This window comes from Stegodyphus dumicola, chromosome 12, assembly GCF_044657685.1.
Source record: "Stegodyphus dumicola isolate Sdum_Otavi_A_Nest chromosome 12, ASM4465768v1".
NCBI lineage: Eukaryota > Metazoa > Arthropoda > Arachnida > Araneae > Eresidae > Stegodyphus > Stegodyphus dumicola.
Genome location: NC_140779.1, coordinates 108322401 through 108347049, shown reverse-complemented (window position 1 = coordinate 108347049; position 24649 = coordinate 108322401). Strand labels below are relative to the sequence as shown.

General features: G+C 32.3%; 1 protein-coding gene and 1 pseudogene across 1 annotated transcript in view; one reads left to right on the top strand and one right to left on the bottom strand.

Moving 5' to 3' along the window:
- LOC118204587 (protein SCAI) overlaps positions 1-24649 on the bottom strand; it is a 113701-nt gene that overhangs the window by 67181 nt on the left and 21871 nt on the right. Inside the window, exons 4-5 of the mRNA XM_085806777.1 lie at positions 21418-21516; positions 13343-13439 (exon numbers count right to left, since the gene is read on the bottom strand). Coding sequence (XP_085662903.1) covers positions 13343-13439; positions 21418-21516 — 196 coding nt within the window. The remainder of the gene's footprint in view (positions 1-13342; positions 13440-21417; positions 21517-24649) is intronic.
- On the top strand, positions 15980-16168 carry LOC118204588 (U4 spliceosomal RNA; annotated as a pseudogene).

Genomic DNA, 24649 nt, shown 5'->3' with positions numbered 1-24649 from the left:
AAACTACAGGTGATCGCATTTCATAAAAATTCTAACAGCAATATGGCTTCTCAGCATTACTTTGTAAATGAAAAACAAGTTCAAGACTGGGGAGGGGTGAAGTAGTGCAGATGCCAAGATAAAAAAAGGCACCACATGGTTTTTCATGCACTGGAGGTAAAACTCGCCATTCAACAATTGTGAATGAATGGTTTTATTGTAATCAGTTTACCTATCCAAATCAGGTTATTGAACACGATGAAGCAAGTGAATTCTCTCAAAAGCTGGTTCTGAAAAGCAAGCCAGTGGATTTCCCTGTCTCCACAGGATGGTACAATCATTCTATGAAATATGCACAATTTATACAGAAAAGCTTGACTTAAGGTTGCAAAAAAACTCTCTTCAAAGCTAGAAGCTAAAGTTGAAGTCTTTCAGTGACACATAATAAAATTACAAAAAGAATATGGTGCTTCAAGTACCGTAAAATGTGCAATATGAAAAAAAAAATTCTCGTACAATTTGATTTGCCATCAAATTACACTGTTGATACTACATATTCCATAATAAATGCAATTATATGATAGTTTTTTGCAACATGGCAGATGGAACCCATTTACTTCCTGCAATTATTTTCAAAAGAAAGACTGTCCATGTGTGTAAAATTCCCTAGTGGAGGTTTAGTGAGTGCCCACGAAATGTGGGATGAATGTGGCACCTTGGATTGGTTGGAAAGAACATGGAGCAGAAGAAAAGGCACTGTATTTAATAAAACCATCCATGCTAGTTTGAGACTCATCCAAGGCTCATCTCACAGATACAGTGAAAGACAAGTATCGTGAAATGAAAGCAAAAATGCCTGTAATACCAGAAGAACTGAAATCTATGTTCCAGCCACTTAATGTTTAAGGATACTCTATTTACGGATACTCTTATTTAAGAATAACTATTTAAAGATAAGGCATTTTAAGGATAGTAACTAGATTTAGATCTGGATAAAATGAATGGCAATAGAAGACAAAGGCCATAACAAAAAGCAGAAATTTTTTTTTTAACCCTCCAGGCGGCAAGGCCGTATATATGCGTTCGAAAATAATGGCTCTCATAGCGGCAAGGCAGCATATATGCGTCCAAATATTTTGGTCCTCATGGCGGCAAGGCAGCATATATGCGTAAACTTAAATTTTGGCCCGAAACGGCAAAGCAGCATATATACGGCCTGTCTCAGAGTGCCCTCCCCTCTCTGCTCTTAATGTAAACTGACAGGTGATAATTTTTCTCTGCGGGAGGTAATTGAGGAGAGGAAACTATCTATTCACTAGGGGCAAATGGGTTTTATCGTTAGGTTTTGAATAACAGCTCGGAATAAATAGCTCGTTCAAAACTTCCAGCTGTTCTGTGCTTATACCAGCTATAGTAAACTTAAATGTTTATATTTGTAAAGAGAATTTTCATTTTCCAGCCTAATTATTCTCCAAATTTTAGATGCAGTTTGGCAAAATGTAATTGGAATTAAAATTAAAATTGCAAGAAACTGCAACAATATTTTGAAATATGTGATTTCAATTATATTGCAATTGTAATTAGCTTCGCAATTACAATTAGAAGGTAAGTACTTTTTAAATGCAACAATAATGTATGTAATTGCATTTTAATTCTTAAGTCTTACAATTACAATGCAATGATAATCACAAACATTATAATTATATAATCTAATTACAATTAGAAATTTTATTGCATCTAATCACTACTACAGTAATATTAGCTAATTACAACGTAATTTTAACTGCAATTGCAGTAGGTAATTATAACTACGTAATTAGGAAAGTAATTGTCTCTGATAATTAGAATTACTTAACATAGTGAAATTATGATCATAATTGTAGTTCTAAGTGTAGTATGCCATTGTAATAAAATTATGCAATTACTAAGTAGTTATAGTTAAAAAGTAGCTGTTTTTTTAATTACAATTACAATTTACGTAATTTCATTTAAATTACAATTACTCTATATTTGTGAAATCCAATTTCATATTCAATGCAACTGCAAACATATAATCTAATTATAATTACACTGTCATTGTAACTCCAGTAAATAATTATAATAATGTAATTAGGATAGCAATTGTTTCTGATAAAAGCAGTTACGTAGCCCAGGAAAATCATGATCTTAATTGCAAATGTAATTGCAGAATGCAATTGAAAACACATAGTAATTGGAATAATATTATGCAATTATCTTGTAATTACAATGTAACAATTTTTAATTATATATACAATTTACTCAAATGCATTTTAATTATAATTGCATTTTAATTGTGAAATCTAATTGAGTAAACGGTATAACTGTAATTATATTATCTAATAAAAATTACAATGCAATTGTAATGACCTCTTAATTAAAATTGCGCAGCAGATGATTGTAACTATTTAATCAGAAAAACAACTGTCCCTTATAATTTCAGTGACATAGGCTAAGGAAATCGTGATAATATTTGAAAATTACAGTCAATAATATTATATTCGAAATGTTTCTGCATTTTGGATAATGAGTTTTTAAATAATACAACGGGATAATCACCTATGAGAAAAATATTAATATTTTCTGTCATGTCTTCTGAATCATCTTACATATATTGTAGTTTGTGGTACCAGCATAAATAGGAGTTTATTTAAAGGAAATATTTTATATAGACCGAAATGCACATAACGTTAGTAAGCAAATATGTATGTTTATGATCTTTGATATACATGTGAACTTAAATTACAAGATTAAGGGAAAGCAAGCAAAGAGTTTATGCCAATGCAAAGGGATGTTTCCGCAAAGGATTTGCTACGGGACGCTTGTCCAACCTATTGCTTTAGCTGGTGAAAAAGGATTCTGATCAGCAATCAGTATGCTTAATTGCTGTGTGTATTAGACATTTTACTAAATCCATTTATTATGAATTACCGCCCAGACAGTAAAGCGGTTCGTGACTCTGGTTGCCGTACCGAAGAGCCTGGGTTCGAATCCCGGATAGGGCATGAATGTAATTTGTTCGTCCTCTTCATAGGTGGCAACGGTGGCCAACGTATTAGTTCCCTCCCTAATAATATGACCGGCCTTAGTAGTGATCAATGTCTATAAACGGCTACTCCCTGCCTTTGGAAAAAAAAAAATTACGAATTGGTCTTTTATTCAACATAACACCCATTTTCCATAAATAGTTAAAATGCATTATTCAGTTACAAGTGAAAGTACTTGCATGAACTATTTTCCATCATTGTTTCACGTAAAAACAAATAAAAGTACAATTTTCTTGTGCACCTGTGATTGTCATATTATTTGGATTACGGTAAAGACTGCAAAGATGCTTCTATGGAGGACTTTCTAAGGGAAACTGGCTCATGTTCACATCATCCGTTAATAAAAGCAGGAAAAGATCTTTATTTAATTGAATGCAACGAAACGTTTAAGAAGAATGATGTACTCATAGAGAACTTTCTAAAATAAAATGATTTGTATTCATGTTACAGATAAGGAAATCCACGGAGCTATCTAAACATTTAGATTGTTTGCCAAAATGGGCATCCGATTTGAACTTGTAGTATTCAAAAGACGACTTATTACTCTGCTGAGCGAAAAATCTAATTGCTTTTGAAGTTATATTGTAATTCGAACAATCATTGTATTACAATTATTATTTTTTTTTTTTTTCCCAATGGCAGATTGGGAACAGTTACAGTGCAACACAGTCCATTAGTCTATACAAGGCCAGAAGTTGCAGTCACTTTATTATGGAGGCATCTAATATGTGGGGTACCATCGCCTCCTATGAAAGGACGAACAGTTAAAGCCATGCCTTCTCCGGGATTCGAACCCAGGCCCTTCGGTATCGCAGTCTGGCTTCCCTAACCACTATACCATCTGGGCAGCACAATTACAGTTATAACTGCATTAGTTGTAGTTTTAACTACAAAGTAACTACAATGAATTACCAGCTTTTCTCAGTCAATAACAGATAGCTTAAACTTTAAATGGAAGGTCTTATAATTTGTCGAATGGCAATATTCTAAGAAAGTGTAGTCTCCAGGATGGTCGAAGTTTAATTACAGTCTTACATTTCGCATACTCGCAGCACTTGCCCAAAGGCTGTTCCAAGATTATTTCTGTTCACCTCATCCATTAATTTTGAAGACAGAATCATGTCTAGAGACATTTTTTTCTGAGGACAGTATTTTATATAATAGAAAAAAAAAATAATAATAATGCGTCTCCCTCAAGGTGCAACGAGTACTGATAAATTTAATTGAAATTACAATTACAATTGTAGTTAATACAAATACAATGTTACTTTAACGGTTAGAATTACATTATAGTTCCTAATGGCAAAAATATCAAATGAGTGTTATAGATTAGTATACTTATCACAATATTAAACTTTTAATACCGTTTTATTTTATTTAGCTTATCACAATATTGAGCTTTTTAACACCGTCGGTACTGAAAAAATGTTTTACTACTGTCATGAAATGTATATTCGATAATAGTTTCTCATTGATGTTTTTCTTATATATTTTTCTGCATAATTCATAAATGTTTGCAATGGAAATAATTCTGAGGCTTTTATAATACTTTTCATGAAATAAAGTTCCACTAAGGTTTACTTGAAGGAGACTCTCAATGCAAGCACTCGAAAAGAAGTTATGCTACATTTACATATTATGAAATGGTTGAATGTACAGTATTTACTTGTAACAGCGGTGCTCAATATATCGCGTTTTCTGAAAGAATGCATATGTTGCCTAAAATCGAATTTAAATCACTATAATCAGAATAATTGGCTAAAGTATTAAATTGTAATTTTTACAGCATCAATCGAATTAGTGGATTTTATTGAAGATAAAAATGTGTTGATATTGACAAGCTATATTAGTTTTTGTACTATAATGAATGCTAGCTAGTAGCTATATGAATATAATGAATGTACTATAATGAATGCTACCTAGTAGCTACTAGCTAATAGCTAGAGTAAAACTCAGGATATGGTAACATTAAATAAATAAATAAATAAAATCAAAAAAAAAAAAAAAAGAAGAAGAAGAAGCAGAAAACAAAAGCGAAAAGGAACTGAATACATTCCGAAAGAGAAGGCTTACCATGGTGAAACATTAGAAACGTGTAGACAAAGTGTTAATACTTATATGTGAGAAAATACTAAGGACAAATTAAAATACATCATAACTACGTTTGGTGCTTTCTATATTATTTGTATCAATATTAATATAAGTACCGAAAAATACTTAAAAAATAGGTATTTTCGAAAATTTAAAGGAACAAAATTGCAGTCTGAAAATTTATAGCAGCGGAACTTTTGAAGTAATTTGATGCCTTCTGAAGGTCGCCATGAACATAACAATTTATAACTGTCAGCTTTTACAACTTGGAATCAGATAAACTCTATTGTTTGGTAAACCGGACTGTCTAGTAATGTTTTCGGTACTGTCTAGTTTCCGGGAATGGCGATGTATGCAAGCTTTTTCTTCTTTCTGCCCTAAGAATAAACAGCTCATAGGGGAATTCTGAACGGAAAGCAAATCATCACTTACGGATAGAAGAATGTTCTAAGAACTACGGGATAAATTTATAATGGGAATAAAAGAATGAAAGAAATCGGAAACTCTTTTCTAGTAATCATTTTACTCCTCGAAAGTTGGTTTCAGTATCACCTTTTTAAGGAAATAACACATGAAATGGATTTCAGAAACTGAATCTCGAAATCATCAATAACTATCCAATATTCTGTATTTGTAAATATTTATTTAATTTGCATTTCAACCAAATGTTGAAAACAAAGCGGAAAAAAATCTCCTTGCAAAAGGAGAAAAAAAAAAAGATTCCCATTCTTTTACAGTGATATTCCATTAAATTATATCAGAAAATCATATCACTGTTGGATGCAATAAATACTAATTTCAGACATGTTACCTGTTTATGTCGTTAACTCTCTTTTGCCACTGAACACTGGTAGTTTTGCCTAAGTTTGAATTCCGGCGAATGCGTTCGTTGCTTGGTATTTTGGTGAATTTTAGGTTGAATATACCAAACCAGTTTCCCTGAAAAAGTCATCTACAAACGCATCCTTTTCCTCAAGCAGGTGCCCATCGTATGCTGCCTGACGAATATGCAAGAATTTTTCTTCTTTTACACAGCTTTCATAATCACATATTACCCACCAGCGGCCGAGCGGTAAAGATGCTGAACACTGGTAGTTCGGTCCGTGGTTCGAATCCCGCGAACGGGCTGGCTGCATGGTCGTTTTCGTGGTTTTTCCCATGTGTAACGTGTATACGAGCCAGTTTCCCTTAGAAAGGCCTCCACGAAGGCATCCCTCCATTTAGGCAGATAACCCTCGTGTGCTTTGCCTTGAATAGTACCATACCAATAATACCATAATCACATATTATATTATTGAACATTTTTAATTTGCAAAACTATAAATTATGGAAAACTATGACATATTTATTTAGATTAATAAAAAGATAAAAATTAAATGCGTCATCGGCATCATTTTGTTAGTAATATCATTATATAATCTATTGTATTTTTTTTTTTTTTTTTTTAGTGTACTGGGGAATCAAAGAAAATTTCTCAAAAGTATCATCATGTTTTCGTAAACTGATATATAGTGTTAAATTATTATATTAAATTTCAGTTTATTATAGCAGAAATCGTAAATAGCTGCATTATGTATAGCTCTTGCTTCACTGAGCTTTCGGAAGTTAATCTGCGTCCATCCGCATAATCGAGAAGCAGGTCGATTTGTTTCTCAGTGCAATCGCTGTGGGATCTTAATTCTACTGACCGATGTTCTATAAATTTAAAATATTTTGCTCTGCCTAAATTCTGTAGCTCTCTACATTCTAAAACTTTTGCCGTTGTCAAGTGCCAAATTCTTAGAATTTCGCCATCCCTAAATTTTCTTGTTCGATGCCTCTTTAAATTCTAAGAATTTTTCAGTCATTAATCTGCCTCCTGGCCAGACGTGTTTTTCGATGCCACATATGTCACTGAAAAAGGTTGAAAAATCGGAATTTTAAAAGCAAACTTCCTACTTTTCATCAAATAAATTTTATCGATTAGCAGTGCTATGGAAGCATTAAAACATTTATGTAATAAATACACAAATACTTCAGAAACATTTTTTTCTCTCTACTGAAGAAAGGCCTGTCTCTGACTACCTGCGAATTTGATTAAGTTTTATCCAAAATCTACGTCAAAGCGTTTCTTTTTGGCCTAATATTAAATTTTACATTGGCATGTTCCTGTCCCTGCTTGATGTTGACAAGATTTATTCAAAACTGACTGTTCTTATTTTTTATTTTAAAACAAACAATTTAAATGGAAATCCTCAGCTTGCTTTTATTTATTTAACTAATAACATTTGATAATGTGAATTGAGATCTCTAAGTAATTTGCGTATTTGAAAACAAAAAAATTTTAAACACCAATTTTGAAGCTTTTGTTTTGGTTTGCTTTATTTTTCCTTCAAAGCAAGGGAGAGCTATCTGCCTAAAGGGAGGAATGCCTCCGTGGAGGACATTCTAAGAAAAACTTACTCGCGCCCACATTATGCACAGAGAAAACTACAAAAATTCCACTTTGAAAGGTAAAAGTGTCTAATTTTTTAGAGCGCGATTTTTCTAACAATGAATTTTAGCAATTTAATACAAGTGCTATATTTAATTAAGAATTAAAACAATGTTCTTTTGTGATTTATGTAAGGTAACTCTTTCTGTCAAAAATAATCATATGAAAATGCACCGAATTTCAGTACCATGTAATTTAGTTCGGAAACTGAGAGGTATCTGTGACATCTTGTCTATATGTAGAAAATTTTTAATAAGGTTATTATGACTGAAATTTGTTTCAAAATATTCAATCAACCAATAAATGCGATGAAGGTAAACTCCCCTTTTATAAATATGAAACAAGATAAACGAAATAAATTTGTGGTAAAATGAATTACAAACATTATGTCGAAATGACTGACACTGAGCATGTGTTTGTTATTTTAATAGTAATTTAATTATCAATTAGATGTAGCTTTCAATAGGAATTAGGTATTTTAAGCCTCTTATAAATTTTTTCTTAGCGTTAAAGCTCGATAACATGAATCAAAAACAGAAAATTAGTTAAACTACACTGTCTCACTAGTCGTAAGATTATATTACTCAAATATGCATATAAAAACAAATTAACATTCTATAAACGTACATTAAAATACCGAAACGCAATAAAAATTAATAACATTTATACTTAAAAAGCAACAAAGCCGGGCTCATGTGAATCACTAGAAGAGGCGCCAAATTGGCTATGCGAATTCGAAAATTACTTTAATTATTAGGGGAAATAAGCTTCGTCAAACTTAAATCAATAAAACAAACCAAAAAAATTGCAAGGAAACCTGGAAATTAATGCAATATGCATTTCAGTGTTATTTCTTATTTATCAAAAACGAATTTTTTAACGTTTTCATTTGAAAATTATAAATAATTGGCTACATTATTTCTCTGAATTTATAAAACTACGATTAAAAAATACTTTAAGAATTATGGTATAATTATGCTATAAGAGTTATGACATTTTGATTTAATACAATTACTTTTGCTTAATACAAGTGTAGCTATTTTTATATTTATGTGGACGCGCATTGACCTTTCTGCCTCAGGTGAAAAAATATCTTGGCACGGCTCTGATAAGCAATTAAGATTAGAAATATGCACAAAATTAGTAACAATGCAATACAAAACTTCCTTTTCTGTTTTGGATTTCCAGAAAAAAATATCTTTTTTCGTCTAACCAAAGCATGGACACAAAACGTGTTCCTTCCTCCGTAAGGGCAAAAGCAGCCCATCTGCTTAATCGCCTCTAGGCGGTAATCAAAGGACAGTAGGAAGCCATCACTTAAGTGAAACGACTTGTTGATCGCCCTACAAGGAGGGGGGAAGAAAATCTAACAAAGGCCGTTTTCAGGACAATTTTGGTTTACTCCAAGTGAAAAAAAAATTGTAAACATGGTTAATTTTTACTGCAGTTTTCGAGACGTAAATAGATTTGAATGCGAGCTGCCCTGTGGGTTAAAAAGTACATTTATAAATGGTCACGAAATGAGTAACAAATGCATGGTTGGAAATGCCATATGAACTGATAGTTCAAGTTTTTAAAAACAGCTGCATCATTAATAAACTGTATGGAAAGTAGGAAAGAATGATTTTGTGTATGAAGAGGACATAAATTCTAGTATGGAAAGTATTGAAAGTTATAATGATATGCATCCAGACATCCCAATGAATGAAATTGAATTTTATGAATTATTTGGAAACTTGGATTCCGATACTGACTCTAAAGGATTTATATGAAATTTTCACTCTTTGTATAAAGGTTGTATTCAAAACACAAAAAATATGCTAAATAATTCATGTAATTTTTCTCTTCCATTGGAATTTTTATGTGGTGCTTACAATATTCTCTCTAGTGTACATTTTGCACTCTTCTGTTAGACAGTTGCAAATTTAAAAAATATCAAATGTTTTATTTTTGTGATCATGCAACAAGCCAGTAACATTAACAGCTTCAAAAATTAAACAACTAATTTTCATAAAACGAGTAACTCATTTCATTTAAATTCAATTTTTTTGAGAAATGTAAGCTAAAGAAATAAAAAAGTGCTATATTTGGCACCATTCTGCTTGTGCCCTGGTAATGGAAAAGTATCTATTTTTGCAAGACCAGTGGATCCATATATAAACCAAACTCCATAATTTAGCTTTAGGAAAAGTTACAAAATCCTTAGCTTATACTTGAAATATACGGCATTATTTCTACTAAATTTAATGCAGTCTTTAACATGCTTAGTTCATACGTTTATTTAAGCTTTTTTTCATTAATTAATCACTATGCATTAAATACATTAAACAAACTACATTACACAGCTGCCCAGACAAGATAGTGGTTGATGACTCTGACAGCCGTAACAGGTTTGAATATACCGTAGAAGGCATAGATATAAACTGTCCTTTCATAGGAAGTAACGGTGGTCACCTATTAAATGCCTCTGTAATAAAATGACCACTGCTTAATAGTGGCAAAAGCCTATAATGCCTAAAGCCCACCATAAAAAAAAAAAAAAAAAACTGTACTGTAAGTATTTTTCTTTTTGGCCATACAAAAATAGAGCAGAGAAACAGGAGTGAATGAAAAACTATATATTCACATTATTGAAACTAAAATGCTTGTATGGTTAAATCAATATAATTTAAAACTGTGTTTTTCCCTTGCTTTGGCGGGGAATTTTTGGGTGAACTATTATAAGTAAAATACATTGGAATGGGTTTATCAGCTAATTCTGGATACAGAAAAGCAAGGATTTTTTATGGAAGATAAATTTTAATTGATTTCAATGTTCCTTGTCCTGCCGAAGTGGCAAATTTGATTGAATTCCTCCTTTCATATTCTTTAAATTTCATTTAAATTAGGGTTTTACCTGCTTTAAGTATTTTAGTTTTAACATTCATTAAATTCTTTTTTACATTTAAAGGATTTTTTGAAATTTATTACTGATGAATTTCAATTTTTGGTCTTTGAGTAAAATTGGTTCTAAATTTCTTATCTAATGTCTTTATTGATAATTTTCCAACAGCTTAAAAATGTGTGAAAATACTAGGCATGATTATACAGAGTGTTTCTAAATGAATATTAGGGTTTTAACACTTTGTAGTATTTATTACACAAAACTTAAAATCATAATTAATACGTGAAATGAAAGAGCAACTCAAACAGTTCTGTTTGTCGGTACGTGCATGTGCCAGAAAGCGCTAGTAGCATAAATTGTGACTAGTGAGCAGAAAGCTTTTTGTGTTCTGCAGTTTGCGGAGACCGAATGTGTAGTTGTGCAACGTGTATTCTGGATTAAGCTCAGATGTGATCCCTCAGGTGATAATAACATCCATAGATGGTATCATCAGTTTGAAAATACCAGCTGCCTTTGCAAAGGGAAGAGTACAAAATGACCAAGGGTTAATGAAGAGGGTGTTGAGAAAGTGACAGTCCTTGACGTGTAGCCTGAAGATCAGTTTGGAAGGCTAGTCGTAAATTAGTAGTTCCAGAAATGACTGACTGGAAAGTTTACTGAAACGCTTACAACTACGTCCTCATCGTTTTTCAGTTAGCGCAGGATCTAAAGCCAATAGACCATGGCTTATGTGCCAACTATGCACGTAAAATGTTGTTGCACGATGATTTTCTGGATCATGTTGTTTTCAGTGATGAATTGACATTTCACCTCAGTGGACATGTAAAGACTCATAATGTGCACATCTGGGGCTCAGAAAATCCTCACGAGGTACTACAATTCCAACGACTCCCCTAAATTGAATGTTTTTTATGCCATATCTCAGCAGAAAGTTTATGGGCCTTTTTTCTTTGGAGAAGCAACTGTAACTGGTACTTCCTATCTTGATGCTCTACAACTATGGTTATTTTCCTAGTGGTAGAAGACGAACCATATAATTTCATTTGACAGCAAGATGGAAAACCGCCTCACTGGCATAACGACGTACGCGATTGGTTGAAAGTCACTGTACTCGACTGCTGGATTGGTCACAAAGGGTCCAATGACAGAGCTTGTTTCACATAGCCTCCCTGCTCACCCGATCTGACGCCATGTGATTTCTGCCTGTAAGGGTTCATAAAAGGTCACGTATATATGCTTCCACTACCAGCTGACCTACCCAACCTAAAAAACAGGTTTGAAGCAGCTGTTGCAACAATTGCACCACAAATGCTAATCAACATTTAGGAAGAACTGGGGTTATCGACTTGATATGTGCCATGTGACGAAAGGTGCTCACATTGAACAATTGTAAGCTTGTAGGTATAATTGTTTGAGTTGCTCTTTCATTTCATTTATTATAATTTTAAGTTTTATGTAATAAATACTACAAAGCATTAAAAACCTGATATTCATTTAGACACAACCTTATTATGTTATTATAAAAATTGTTTTGTAATGAATCACTTTGCTTTGACTACAATTTAGTTTTAACTTTAGATGCTTTAAGTTTATTTTACTTCAATCCTGCAGCTATAGCACAGGACAGGTTTAAAATTTTGCTTTTTATTTTTTCATCTTATTAAGTTTCTTTATGTATATATATATATATACATATATAATTTACTTACTAAAGAAATATTGATTATATTATCTCCTAAAATTAATTTTAGTATATATATATATCAGTATCTAAAGGCTTCAAATTAGGATTGGTGTGCTTCTGTCATGGAGAAAAACACTACCGAAAAAGAAAAAAAAAAAAAAAAAAAAAACTATTGTATCAATAATTTAGATATTTCCATTATATTATTATTTAATTAGTCTGATTTATTCTACATTATTATCTAATTAGCCTCACTTGTACTGTTACAGCCTTTTTTGTATGTTTTATATATTAATTTAGGGGGGGGGATTATAAAAGGTAAAAGATCACTCCTTTTTATTATCATCTTGTTCCTTGCTTCTCAGAACTTAATCTTTGCTCTTTATACTTCAGATACATATGACATGGAAAATTTAAGTTTTTTAACTCAGTCTTTCACAGTTTGAAAATGAGGTTTAAGCTAATTTTGTAGAAGCCCTATTCATTCATTCCAAAATATGCATCACTAATATCTGCCTTACCTCTCTAGAGAAAGAACCACTGAACAAAGAAAAGAAGCAAAAGAAAAAACTGCTTCAGTTAGAGATCTCTTCAACATTCTGAAATATCCCTTTATTTTTTTTTTAAACATTTTAATTTAACTTACACAAATTTCGAAACTGTCATTTTCCTGTGAGGCTAACATGTTTCAAGAAATCTTTTTATATGAAGTATCACCATCAGTACATATATTTGTATTATATTTCTTACTGGAATTTTTTGTCATGTTTCTAGTATTAATAATTTTACTGTTACAAGCTGCAAACAAATGTTACTCATTCATATCATACTCGGATCTTACATTGTATCCTCATACAAAGATTGCAAAAGTAAGATATCAAAGTTAAATGAAATCAAGCTCTAAAACCGTTTAGAATATTTCATTTTCAAATCTAGTCTTTTTTATAGTAAATTAGATCACTGAGAACCAGTATGAATCCAAATTATATTAGTACTATATATAGACACTAAATGAATACATGAATTGTAAAATTATTAAAATTGTGAAATTTTAGTATTGCAGAGCTAGAGGAAAATAGTAATATATTTAATTAAAAAAATTAAATAATCTCAAAAATTTAACACAGTATTATACTATTGTTAGAACTGCAAACAAAAATTCTTACCCTCACTAAATCTCGCACTAGCTTCATTTTCTTGAGCAAAAGGCAAACCACAATAAACCTTGCATAATATCGAAGTTTCTTTACCATCAGATCAGACCTAGCATAAGAGGGTTATATTAGGTTAATAAATTATTCATTTATTAATTATACAGATTATATTTTAGTTAAGAATTAACAGGTAATATGGTGTTCAAATTTTAACAGGTAGTACAGTGTTTAGATTAAATTCTTTTAATATATTTTTTTAGCGCTGAATTTAAATTTTTAGAGCAGAAATTTTTAGATATTCTGAATTCAGTAGAATCCTATATTCTATAATCAACAGCAAAATGTCAAACATATCCACTATCAGAAAATTTCAAACTACAATAAAATTATTGATATGTTAGTAATATACCAGGTGATCCAAAAGTCTATTAACATTTGAAAATTCAATAATTCACTGAATAATACAGAGGTAAAAACTGACACACATGCTTGAAATGTCAGAGGGTTTTATTGAAAACAAAAAAGTTCTTAAAATGGCCAACAGATGGCACTTCATATGATAACAAAAGCAATAGCAAAGACTATGTTCTTCATAACAAATGTTCAACATGTTAGCCATCATTCATCAACAGTGCCAGTAGTCGAGGGACAATGTTGTGAACAGCACTGTACAGTATATCTGTAGATATGATGAGACACTGCCATTGGATGTTGTCTTTTACCATCCCTAATAAGGTTGGATGATCGTGGTAGACTTGTGATTTCAGGTAACCCCACAACCAATAATCACACAGATTGAGACCTAGAACCTGAGAGGCAAAGCATGAAGGAAGTGCTGGCTTGGCACATGATGCTCACCAAACGATGTGTGCAAAAGGCCTTCTGCATGTGTAGCAATAAGGAATGAAGTGCCATCCTGCACAAAAGTCATACCTTCCAAACCACCTTACCAGGTTACCAGATAGATAAGCCAGACCAGGAATGATGCAATTCTGTAACATATCAGATTACCTCGCACCCTTATAGAATATAGGAGATTACCTCGCACTGACAGTTTGAATAGCAGAACCATGCATTTCCTTGAAGAAAAAGGGTTTGATTACGACTGATGTGATAAATCCACAACACACCATGACCAACGCCTGGAGGCAAGAATAGAAAACTGACAAAGTCATGAAGCGACTTATTCCCTTTCTCACTGCAGCTTGCAGTGTCACTGGTATTTTGCTGCTCAGTGCCATATGTTGGCCTTTTTTGTATTTCCCCCTTCTTTCAATAAAACCCCAGGTCATTTCAAGCATGTGTGTCAACTTTTACCTCTCAACCTACATTATTCCGTGAATTATTGAATTTTCAAGTGTTAATGGACTTTTGGGTCCCTCGGTATTTTGAAAATGTATAAGCCCCATTTTCTTTTAGGAAATATCTTAAGTTAGCACATGTTTTCTCTAATTAAAAGAAATCTGAAGAACATTTTGACTTTTACAAAATAAAATGAGAAAGCAAAAAACAAAAAAGTCAGTCAATGCTTAATTTTGAAACTTACTGCTATTAATGATTATCAATTTATTCTAACAAAATTAAAATAATTGTACATATAATATTGCTAATATATTTAACAAAAGTTTAGTGCCATTTACAATAATTTTATGTCATAAGCTAAAGACTAAATCCAGTATTGTGCTAGAAACTGCTCAGTTATCTCTATCATTAAATAATGAGAATCTGTAGGTATGTTCTTTGTATTGTGATGAAATGGAAGCAATTAGAACCACCAAATTGTCAACATGCATAGTTCCCCAACTTTTTAAACATGTACACCTTGAACCCTAAAACTTGAATTTCAAATTAGTTTTTTACTTATTTCAGATTTTATGCCAATTTAACTAATTTTTTTATTAACAAACTCAGCAATTTAAATGCAATATGCTGCCACTCTTCTAAAGCATCTATGCTATTAAAATCTGTGGGTGTGAGTCTGTTTGCAGCATTATCTCCTCTGGAACAGCAGGAAGTTGAGTTTGGAGAGAGGTACACCTGGATTTCACAAATTTGTGGGAAGCCATTTCGATCATTCTCATCTTCGTACAACTTTAATTGGCCAAGATATTAATTAAAAACTCTGAAAACACTCATTTTTGCCTTCATTTTTCTGAGTGGCAGCAGTCTTAACACACTGGACATAAAAATCTCCTTTATTTTGAAACATGTTGCCAGTGCTCGCTTTAAAATCAAAGAGTTTGTTAATAAAAATTTTTAAGTTTTACAATTAAAAATAGCAGCACTAAACATTTAATATATTATTTCGGGTTCCAAAAATTCATGGGAAGCAATTTTGTCTACTCTCATCTTTGTACAACTTTAATCAGACAAAATATGAATTAAAAACTCTGAAAATATTAACTTTCACACTCATTTTTTTAATGGCAACAGTCTCGCACGTTACAGATAAAAATGCTTTATTGTGAAAAGTGTTGCCACTGTTTGCTGTCTAATCGTAAAGTTTGTTAATAAAAAATTTGTAAGTTTTACAAAATATGAAATAAAAATAAGACTTCTTAAAATCAGCAGAACAGAAAATAAAATTTATATTGTATTTTCTCAGGGTTAGTGTATTGTATTGTCAGTGTACTATACACTGATATATATAGCTTAGCACAGAGGCAGTGTCATAGCCAATGAGTTACTACTGAGGCATGTCTCTTGCTTGTTGAAAACAACACTGATATATTTTAAATAGCCATTCTGATCAGCCATTATTTAGAGACGCTGGCTGCTGCACTATTGGGTCAGGTTCAATTTACGGAGAAGTTTTGGATGCTGCTATAGATTAAGAAGATTGCCAAGTGAATTATTCTTGGCGTAAACTAAAAAAATTGCACCAACATAAATTTTTTAATTTCTCAATAAATTTCTCACGAAAAATGACAAAATTAATTAAAGTGCAGTGTACACCTTGCCCAAAAAAAAAGGGGCGACAGTCCTATATCTCCCGCTATACTAGACTGATTGTCGAAATTTTAACTTATGCTGTCTATGCTTGTCTTGAAAGCACGACTTAGGATATATATTAGATTTACAAGAAAACCCGGCGGTCATACAAAATGACCGCTGTTCTAGATATTATAAATTGTAATTAAAATGATATGTGCAAAGGTGTCTACTAATTCAAACTGAATTACCCATAGCAGGTGGCCAGGACACCCCTTTGCTTACTGCACCACAGGGTTTTCCTCTTCTACTTGCTTAATTGCTTAAAGTAGAGTGCAATGAAGGAAACCACTGGTGGTACATTTCTTAAAAGCCACTGCTAGCTCAATAAATAAAGGTGATTTAAATAATAAAATGTTAATTCACAAGTCAAAGATCTCTTTGCACACAGATCTTTGACATGTGAATTAACATTTTTGTGTAGATGAACAACATTTGTTGTGTAGATCTTTCCATCATTTTTAAGCTCAGCTTGCAGAGGACCATCCATTATTTTTAATTTTATGTCCGTTCTCACAAACTCTTGAAGAGGCAACATAAAGATGACCGTGTCCAAATGTTCTCAGGTAACAAAATGTCAACACACTTAAGCGTTTGGCCCTGAGACTTATTGATGGTCACAGCAAAGGCAAGTTGTACAGGAAATTGTCTATGTCTCAATTGAAACGGCAACCCTGTGCCGTGGCAACTTCACCCCATTGGCTAGTACAGTTACACAAGCAACCAATAAACTATTGGCGACAAACAGAAACTTAAGCCGCATATAATAAAGATATTTATTTATTTCATTTTATTTGTTTTTTCATCGTTGCCGATTTTTGCTGGGTGCATATTTCCGAATTCTATTATATATAGATGTAAAATTTATTTATTAAATGTTAAATGCACGTGCTCTTGTATTTTTAATTTTTCCGGCTTAGCTTTCTCATAATATTTGTCACGCACTGCACTGCACAGAGAATAAAACAATTAACAATAATGCAAGCAACCAATAAACTATCAGCGACAAACACTTAAGCTGCATATATATAAGATATATAGCATTATTCTATCATACGTATTTTGAAATAAAATTGAAATTTTCTGGAATAAACCAATTTTTTCCATATTTCGATTGTACTATTCAAATTATGCCTATATAATTAATTTTGTCATTTTTCATGAAAAATTTATTGAGAAATTAAAAAATTTATCTTGACGCATTTCCCCCCCTTCCCAGTTTGCGCCAAGAATAATTCACTTGGCAAACTTCTTAATCTACAGTAAGGATGTCAAACTCGCGGCCCACGGGCCACATGCACAACAAATATTTTATCCACAACAAATATTTTTGCGGCCCGGCCAATATATCGGCAAATAATAATATATAATAATAAAATAACATATCGACGAAGAAAAAAATGAAATGTTTACTGCTAAGTAATTAACGATAATTTATTCAGTGTTGTTAGATTACTCACTGCGAGCTGACACACACACTACTTAAATTACAAATGCGTGTGAGTAGCTTGCATTCAGCTATCTTCGGCTTTTGGGGGACATGTGCACTCAGAACTTGTACGCATCCCGATAGCCGAATGCAGCCGAACTCATGGTCTTAGTTTTCCAATCATAGTTTTGTACGATATATTGGTGCATGCATGTGCATGCACTTTGCTTTATTATTAATTATTACTTAACTCATATTGTTACGGATTTCATAGTTATTTATTTAGTTAGTTTTTTTATTTAGAATTGTAATTAGATTTGCTTCATGTTGCCTTAGCAACGCAGACGATTTTTGAAAACACAGCTGCGTTGGAAGGTTAAAAATAGAACAGCACGTGCATTTAATACCTAATAAATAAATATCTCGTAATTGCTGTTGCCATCCACAAAAATCCAGATATTTATAGATGTTTCCAGTATATTCGAGAAATTAATTATAAAGCTTATAAAAGCCGAGAACAAACAACTCATCTGAGTAGTAGCTGTAGTTCTAGCGAACTGTTTGTTTACTTAATGCTGTGATTGATTTGTAGCGATTTCGCTGTGAGATAGAATTAGTTTCTCTGTTTTGAATTGATTTTTGCTAAACGTTTGACATTTTGTGATATTGTTAGAATATTTTTGAAGAAATATTTCAGCATTTTGATTTATCTCTTGTGGAAAGAATAAATTTTTGTTAACTTTTTTTAATGTTAACCGTGTTTATTCCAGCCCTTTGTATTCAGTATGTCTATATCAAAACCAAGTGGTAGTAAAATTAAACAAAAAATCGCTGACGAACATAGAATATTCCAAGTAAAATGGGAATTAGAATATTTTTGCTGTGAAATAAAAGATAAAATAATCTGCTTGATATGTAATAATACTATTAATGTACCAAAGTTATATAATATTAAACGTCATTATGAACAACACAAATCAAAATATAACAATTACGAAGGATTAATGAGAGAAAAAAAGTTGAAAGAGCTCAAGTTAGGAGTGAAAAAGCAACAGTCCGTGTTTAGTAAAATATTTCAAGAAAGTGAAGCGGCGGTACATGCAAGCTACGTCTTGTTCGAGTTGATAGCTAAACATTCGAAGCCTTTTACTGACGGTGATTTCATCAAGGAATGCCTAATGAAAGCTGGAGAAATTGTTTGTCCTAGAAATGTGAAGGCTTTTTAATCAATTTCATTGTCACAAAATACAGTTGCGGAAAGAGTTACTGATTTAGCCGCGAATTTAAGTGGTCAGATCAAAGCAAAATCATCTAGTTTCGAAAGTTTCTCCATTGCCTGTGACGAGAGCACGGACATTAGTGGCAAAGCTCAATTAGCAGTGTTTCTTCCTTCTTGTGACAAGAATTTTAACATTTTTGAGGAATTACTGGAACTAATACCGATGCCTGGTACTACCACAGGAGAAGATATATTTACTTGTGTTTTTGGACTTCTGCAGAAATACAATCTACCTTTGGCAAAATTAAATTCTGTAGCTACAGATGGCACTCCATCAATGACCGGGAAAAACAAGGGCTTCGTAGCATTACTAAGAAAAAAACTTAGTGAAATTCACGGTTCAAACATTCATCATATGCATTGTATTATACATCAAGAAGTCCTACGCACGAAAGTAATAAATATGGAGAATGTTTTGTCATATATAAAAAAGTTATAAATTTTATAAGATCTCAAGGTTTAATTCACTGCTTTCTTAAGTGAGTTAGATAGTGAATATTCGGGTTTGTCCTACTATACCGAGGTATGTTGGTTATCTTGCTCCAAGATTCTCAAACAATTCTGGGATTTGAAAGAAGAAATATGTCAGTTTTTAAAAACGAAAAATCAAGACGTAAGTTTGTTTTACGATCCAACATGGATACAAGATTTATCTTTCTTGGTTGATATAACCAAACACTTAACCGATTTAAATTTATCGTTACAAGGAAAAGATCATATCATTACGAACATGTTTGACATAATTAAAGCATTCAAATGTCAACTAGTTCTTTGGGAAAAACAACTTAAAAATGAAGATTTGACGCTCTTCCCGACGTGCAGCATGAACAAATCAAGTTTAGATGATACTTGTTCGTATCAAAAATACGCAGAAAAAATTGCAAATTTAACAACTGAATTTGAAACGAGGTTTAATGATTTTAGTTCCCTCGAAGACAAATTTTTTTGTTTTCTTCAATTTTCTCAATAAGTATTGACTCAGTACCCAGCCATATGCAAATGGAGGTGATCGAGATTCAATGCAACTCAAATTTGAGAGCAAAATTCATTGAAGTGCGCGTGCCTGAATTTTACAAATATTTACCAGCCAGGTTTGAAAATACTCGAAAATTCACATATGAAATTATTTCCATGTTTGGTAGCACTTATCGGTGCGAGCAGTTATTTTCAGTCATGAAAGGTAATAAGTCTCCTATTAGAAACCGTATTAATGATGCTCACCTTGGGTCAGCATTGAAAGTTATCACTGCAAACAAAATTTCTCCCGAAATAGAAAAGATAATAGCAGAGAAGAGATGTCAAGTATCAGGACGTAAACATTAAATTTTTCTTGTTGTTTTCTATATAAATATATATATATGTTTATTATTGTATTATTCGAAATAAATCTACGTTTCTATGAATATTGATTTTTTTTTCCCCCCCTGCCCACCTAAAGTTAAACCTTGTTTGTTTGGCCCAAGTGTACCTATAAGTTTGACATCCCTGATCTACAGCAACCTATTTTTTCCTATTTTTCATTGTACACAAGCGGAAAAAGGTTATCACTGATATTCTAAAATAATTTTAACAATGTACATTAAGCCATATTTGGCGTTATTATCGCTTATAACAAATATGCCAAATTTCAACAGATATATCTTAAGAAATTTTTAATAAAAAACTCTTAATTTTTTTAAGGTATGATTAGAAATACATCTACTTTAAGTTGACGGTAAAAATTTTATAGGTTACAATACAAAATATTTTTTGAAAAATTTATAAAAATTATTTTAAAATACAAATTTTAAAGCCAAATCATAAAAAATGGGCTAATTTTATTTGGAATGAACCTAAATTTCAAAATAAGTTTCAAATAAGGAGAATCAAATAAGTTAAATAAAAAAAAGAGAGATTATGAAATGTATACCAAATTCAATTAACATGGAGGAGCTAAAATTTTGAAAACTAATTTTTTTAAAAACTACTCGCACGATTTTTACAAAATGTGGCACTTAGGCATAATCTGAGTTGATATATGGAAAAAAATTGGTATGTTATTTCAGAAAAAAATCCAATTTTGTGTCAAAATACCTAAGTTAGAACAATGCTGTATTTAAATTTAATATGTATCCTAAATTGCCCTTTTGAGACATGGAAAATGCAAGTTAAATTTCGTTAATTGGTCCAGTAGAACGGGAGATATAGAACTGTCCCCCCCTTTTTTTTGTGCAAGATATACCTTTGTTCCAAATTTCAATAATTTATCAATCATACCAGATGTAATCTTTATATTTCAGACTGCAGTATAACAAAAAATAGCTACTTAACGTGCTAGTAAATAATAATAAATACTGTCTACTATCTGCTATGGAAATTATTATATATTAAATAAAAGTTTAAACAAACCTTTCTTCTTTACTTGCTTTACTGTAATAACCTCTCGCTCTGATAGCAGCATAAAAGGAAAAGGTCTCATTCAGGTAATTTGTTTCACTAGTTCGAAGGCTAGAAACAAAAACAAAAAAAAAGAAAAGAAATTATTAAGATTCATTTCGATGAATTATTGTGAAAAAAATCTCATAACTTTATTATATGAGTTAACTTTAAAATGATCTGTGAAATAAATTTATAAATAAAAAACTTATATATCTACTATTGACTTAAAGCTAAATATGCACACACAATAGCTCATTGAATTGAAACATATTGTTACAAGGAGTGGTAAGATAGCTTCTCCGTAAAGCAGTTTCAGGGTTGCCATCAAATAGCAAGGAAGGCAGGTTGCCACATTTGGAAAGAAATTGCCCATTTGGCGACAAAATTGGCAATATGTCATGGACGGATGGAGAACATTCTGGAATGAATTACCGGTTTAGCCCAGAATGTTCTCGAACACCAGTCAAAAGCTATATAAACCCTGTTGGTATGCGGAGAGTCAGTTAGTATCGAGTTGGTGTCTCGTCTAGCAAGTCAATCCCTGCGAAGTTGATTGAGTTGACAGCCGGGCAGCGAGTACCGAGTGGGTCGTCGAGTGCACTGAAAGGGTCTCGTATTGTATTGCGGTTAGTGCATCATTGAGAGAGCGTGTTGAGCTCCAGGAACAACTGAAATGAAGAGTCGAGAGCTGTGCTCTGTGTGTCATCGAGTGCATCACAAGTTGTAGCGTGGAGAGTCTCGAGAGTACGTGGAGTTCCGAGCACGACCAAGCAGAGTCGGGAGCTGTACTCTGGTGCTTTGCAGTGAAGCTGTTTCTACCGTGATAGTCTGATAACCTGAAAGCTGTGTCGCTGATCATGTCAGCATGTTTATAACAGTTCAACGACTGTAAACGAGATTTTGGAGTTGTCCTGATTAATACCGGCCAATAAAGTGTGTTTCGATATTTCATTAAGTAGTATTGTCATTATTCATTCCAAATCCTCATAAACCCCGTACGAACGTGAAGGAAGAAAATAATGTAACAACTATAATCAGAAAATATTGAATTATCAGAAAGAAAAACGTAACAATATTATGACCAATTACAGTGTACAGTGTAATATTAACTTGCAATTGAAAAAACTAACTAAATTTTAAATAAATATTTAAATCTTTCAAAATGAAACAAAATTATTACTCAAGAGGGAAAAAAAAAAAAAAAAGCATGCCAAAGTAAAACATAAAATTAAGCAAAAAATTACAGATCATCAATGGAAAATAAATCATAAAAAAATATCGGTACTATTAGATTTTCACAGCTACAGTTTTCAAAACGACATCATGACTGTCACCAAATTTTAACTACTCGCATATAGTTTGTGACTTTCATATCTCCAAGACTGCTTTCAGTCATCAAAAGGCTTATCTTTCCCAGGGGATTTCTGCCACATGAATTTGGAAAGATTCGACTTTAGATGACATCGAGCCGTACCCCTTCGCTTTTTGATTCCCTATTTAAGAGCCCCACAATCTTTACACATTTTTGGTATTAACACCAGTTGTAGGGTCAACAAAATTAAAATGAGTCATTCACAGCTAAATGGCTGTAACCACCTTTTCAAGTTTATTTTATATGCTCACTAACAAATTGAGTATATTGTCTATCCTTCCTAAACGTGGTCTTTAATTATTGATAGCAGTGTGTTTGCTTCCCGATTTGAAACCAACACAAGAAAGCCCTCTACACTTTTACGGCATAACCCACCAAATACCCACTGCTGTGGAAGTACCCTGCCAGCATTTTTTTTTTTTTTTTCCTTGCATGAACTAACTCTTGTCAGTTTTGGCTATTTTTCCAGGGCCACATATTCATTCATCTTTTAGGTTGTTGAAGTAAATCTAGCAAACAAACCTCTCTCATCAAATTGTTTTAAGTCAATCGTGGTACTTTGATAGATGTTGAGATGTTTATCACACCACTTAAGCCAGCGGTGTCCAACCTTGTGCTCGTCGATTGTTTTGCATGTGCTTGTCAGCCCGATACTTTAAAAATAACCATTAATTTATATTTCTTAATTGTTAAAATATGGTAAAATATGGTAGTCATAAGAGATATCTCGCAAGATGTCATAAAATAACTGATTGCTGACTGATGAACTTGATAGCGAACATGGACTCTTATTGCTCAATTCCGATGTTAGACGGCTCAGCAGGGGAAAAGTACATCAACGATTTGTAGAACTTCTTTCGCCAATAAAGCAGTTTTGGGAATCCGGAAATGAAATTTATAAAGAATTGGACAATAATAATTGGTTATCCGATCTGTATTTTCTCGTGGATATAACAGCTAAACTGAACAAAGATATCCAGAAAAAAAAAAAAAAAAACTTTTTCAATTGACTGAGACTAACTTCAGATAAAGTTAAATTTGTGGATAAATCAGTTGAAAGAAAAAAAATTTCACCCATTTTCAGAATTTATCAAGCCATATTAATAACCAATACTCGGAAAACAGAGAAAAAATAGAGAAACAGAGAAATACTCGGAAAACCTAAATGCACTGAAAAATAATTTTGAACTCTGTTTCTCTGATTTCCATAAAGTTGAACCAATATTATTACTCATCTCAAACCCATTTGCCGAAATTAATATTTCAGATGTATCACATAAGATTGGAAATATGTTTAACAAAAATGTTGATGTTTAGGAAATGTGCTCGCATAGGCCAAAGGTTGGGTACCACTGACTTAAGTGACATTAATGCCACTGCCCAACAATAAATAAAACATAGTGCTGTTATTCGTAACAGCACTATGTATTCTAGAACCACTAAACCAGTTGTTGGATCTAATGTTCTTTTTTGTTTATTACTTTTCCCGTTCCACCTCTACAATACTCTTGTTAACATGCAGTTTAATTTTGTGGCAAAGTAATACAACTTTTTTCTCGAAAAATAATAGGGCAGCTTCTCCACTCCTCGGTAAATTAAAAATTGTCAAAATTTTTTCCCACTGTCTGCAAAAATAAAGTAGCACCAAAACATCTTTTAAAAAAGGAAAAACTAAAACATTATGTTCACCTTTATTATTACTTAAAGTTAAACAAGTGAAGCATATATCAAGTCTCTGACACAGCTGAATAAAATTTGCACATTATCATTTAGTGGAAAAGGAGCAGACATTATTATAACTGTTACATCCAATCAACAGGTTCAGAGAGC